At 43.8% G+C, this 3,404-nt stretch overlaps 1 protein-coding gene across 1 annotated transcript; it reads left to right on the top strand.

Moving 5' to 3' along the window:
• Positions 1-1,159: 1,159 nt before the first annotated feature.
• On the top strand, positions 1,160-3,364 carry LOC119341081. The gene is made up of 4 exons (XM_037612978.1): positions 1,160-1,415; positions 1,555-1,667; positions 2,097-2,177; positions 3,119-3,364. The coding sequence occupies exons 1-4, from the start codon at positions 1,332-1,334 to the stop codon at positions 3,240-3,242; spliced, it is 402 nt and encodes a 133-aa protein (XP_037468875.1). The 5' UTR covers positions 1,160-1,331; the 3' UTR covers positions 3,243-3,364.
• The last annotated feature ends 40 nt before the right edge of the window (positions 3,365-3,404 follow it).

The raw sequence follows: 3,404 nt of genomic DNA, 5'->3' as shown, positions 1-3,404 counted from the left end.
TGTTACCTGGTATAGGTCAGCGCATATAACCTTTTGATTTTCTGGCCATGAGTACCAGTCAAGCCTCATTGTCTCAATCTTGATGTACATGTCAACAGCCCACTGTTGGAACAGGCGCCCCCCGAATAAGATGATGTTAAAAAGCTTTTTTCGGACCTGTAGCTTGAAGCAATAGTACTCCCTCGCGCTTACAAATTTCCTGGATTTTGTGGCATTAATCTCATTGTCTCCAAACTCCTCCAGGTTATCATCGTTCTCATCTAAAAATTTATTAACAAAAAAAGTTGTTATCCCATCATGTTGTTGTCTCAAAGTTGGTATGATAGATAGAATCACAAGAATATAAAAAACAGCAAGTACGTGCAATACCTACAGGTAAATCAGTGGCCTGATCTTCAAGCTGTGTGGTATGACCAACTTGTTCTCCCATCACGTTGTTGTCTGAAAGGTGGATGACTGTCTAAGTTTTAATTTGACCAATATGTATATAAATCTGCTATGAACACCATACCTGAATGAAAATCAGTGGCTTGGTTCCTTTGTGGTGCAGAATCATGGGTTGTGGCATCGGGGAGCCCAATATATGGCATCCAACGATTCCAACCGATCTCCCCACGTGGGAAGAGTAGTGGATATGACAAAGGGTCGTAGCAGCCATAGTATGCTCTTATATACACGGGACGATCTCCTTTGCCGTACACGACAACACTCCTATCAAAGCTATTTTGAGGGTCACTTCCTTCAACCCATATTGCTGCTACTTGCGAAGTAGTTGGCGCATTGTACCTTCGCTGATCAAGGTTGATATCTGTGTTCAGTGAGATCCTATATTCATCCAGATTCGGAACAACACCAATGCTTCTAAAAGCTTGAGCATAAGGGTTATGTTGTAGTATTGTCAGAATCTTCTGTATGAGATCTAGCCTAAGATCTGGAGACCTCTTAACCCTGTGAATCAATTTTTCATCTGTATCGTAAATATATAGCTGCAGATGCCGAGGGCCATATTCACCGGACATCAGATCATCAAGAGCGTGGTACAACTGGCCACACGCACGAAAAGTGTAGACGCCGGTTCCCGCGGCAGTGCTCACTTGTCGATCAAGGTTGACACCAAGAGTTGTGAATGAGAAGTGAGAGTTGAAATAATGTATATTCTCTCTGAAATATTTAGCATCCTCATCCGATTGACTTGTAAACAATCGTTTCAGCTCGTCAGAAACTTCCGGAGTAAACACACCCACCTTGCCCTTTCTGCAACAAAATGCAGGCCCCTCGTATTGAAACCGCAATGCTCCACAGTGGCAGCAGTCGCTAACTTTTCGAAGGACATGGTGCTTTTTGGGCAGGTTCATGTATACTTTGTCATGAGTGTCATTAGTGCGAGTTCCATCACCATGATTCCGATCCACAAGGTAGGATTGAAATTCAACATCTGGAAAAGTGTAGACATTTGCATTAAGTAAATTTGTTGCACAAACCATTTTGTTGTACTATATATTGTGTTGGTACATCATGATAGCAACAATAGACCTGGTTGGGCAAACATCCTAGCTTCCTCATCAGGGTCATCATCTCCAAGGTTGTCGCCTGCCAAGCAGTCTAGCCGCCAACGCCGTCGATAATGCAAAAGGTGTTTCAAATAACGGTCAGGACACGAAACAAAGGTAACCGGGTGAGAGGAGACTTAAAACGATATTATGTGTACCATCAATATTAATCGTGCGGGCATCAGGCTCCAGTATTCCATATGGATCTTCGCCGTGGTTGTTGCCTGATAACATTGTGAGTTAAAATGATATTATGTGTATCATCAGTATTATGAGTAAGAATCAGAGATGAATTGAAGTTATGAACCAGGTGTTAGTAAAAATATACCAATTAGATTATGAGTGCCAGGACCCGCATCAGGGATCGTTTCCATTACTGGACTATTGTAAGTTGGCTGGATCGTTACAGGTTGTTTGCCTACATAAATAGTAGACTTTGTACCTGAATGATGACATTATTGTAGCCGAATGAAATATTATATATTGTAGCATAAATATTTCAATGAACTAACCTTTGTTTTGTCCTGACTCCTCTGGGCTACGTAGGTTCACGATTGTACTGAGTTGGGGATTCTCCTCCCCTGACATTTGGGTGAATGGCAATCGTCGTGAATGTCGCTGCATCTGGTACGCATCATTTCTGTGCAACCAGTCGGTCTCATTTTCGTCATAAATATTATCGTTGAGCTGCATTGAATTTGGTCTAGGCTCTCCTGAACATGTTAGGATCTGCAGATGTGTGACTGCCGTTTGTCCGGTAGCTTGCGGCTGCGAGACAATGTTGCTGCCATCGGCGACGGCAGCATTATGCTTATTATGCTCGCTGGATTTGGGTTGTCCCTTTAATAGTTCCTCTGTATCGTGTGCATACTGCCCCCTTTCCCCCCGTATGTCCAGCCCATTATGGTCTGAATAGACAAAGAGTAGATCATTATATGGCAGTACCATTGGGCTATACATCACCAAAGTCGACAATCATTACCTTGTGATACAGCCGAATGTGTGTGTGTTCCATTGCCCAGGCCATTGACGTCTGCTGCAACATTTTTTTTGTTTGTAGGCTTCACGCCGTCTCTTATTTATCTCATCCCTATTTTGTGCATACCGCTCTCTTTCCCTCTGCCTTTTTATCTCTTTACGGTCTGCAAGTCATGACACAGTTCAGCAGCTGAGCAAAATAAATAAGAAATCGAGTGATTGGGTTAAGTACCCAAGGAGTTGGTGTTGGTTATATCCTGGAACGGTGTGCGCTGCCCGTTGGGAGTGGTAGGGGCCATACGAAGTTCTTCAACGCTGTGAATGGCAAATTGTTATAATACAATTGTATTTGAAGTGGCATCTGACTGAGGAGTTTTCAATCTAAAAGTACTGTTCTGGAAGTTGTGTCTATTTTTCTTATGAAATTCATCTTCAGCAGTTTAAGGATGAGTTACTTTTCATAGGTGCCTCATTATTCGTCTGCATGTATAGATATTCTAACAAATCTGGGATGTAACAAGTTCACCGCTTTCATGTGGTGGTAAAATTCCAGACTGGCAGCTGCTGATGTGTTATAGTATATATCGCAGGACAGAAACAAGAGTAAATGAGGTCGCACCTGCGTTGCAGAGGACGGCGTGGTATGAGCTCAACGGCGATAAGGCAGGACAGCCTGAGCGGCGGCGTTACCAATCCTGGACGATGGCGGCATAGAATAGCTTCTCGAAGTCCAGAAGAGCATAGACCTGTGATGGCGTCCGTCGCCGGGTGCCTCGCCGGCTGCGTATGGCGTATTCGTTGTCGCGTCCGTCACCAGGTGCCTCGCCGGCTGCATAGGGCGTAGGTCAATCTGGAGGCCGCTTCAGTTTTTTTTTT

The sequence above is a fragment of the Triticum dicoccoides genome, chromosome 7B (genome assembly GCF_002162155.2).
Source record: "Triticum dicoccoides isolate Atlit2015 ecotype Zavitan chromosome 7B, WEW_v2.0, whole genome shotgun sequence".
Lineage (NCBI taxonomy): Eukaryota > Viridiplantae > Streptophyta > Magnoliopsida > Poales > Poaceae > Triticum > Triticum dicoccoides.
The sequence above is the reverse complement of the archived record's forward strand: the minus strand, read 5'-3'. Positions and strand labels throughout refer to the sequence as shown.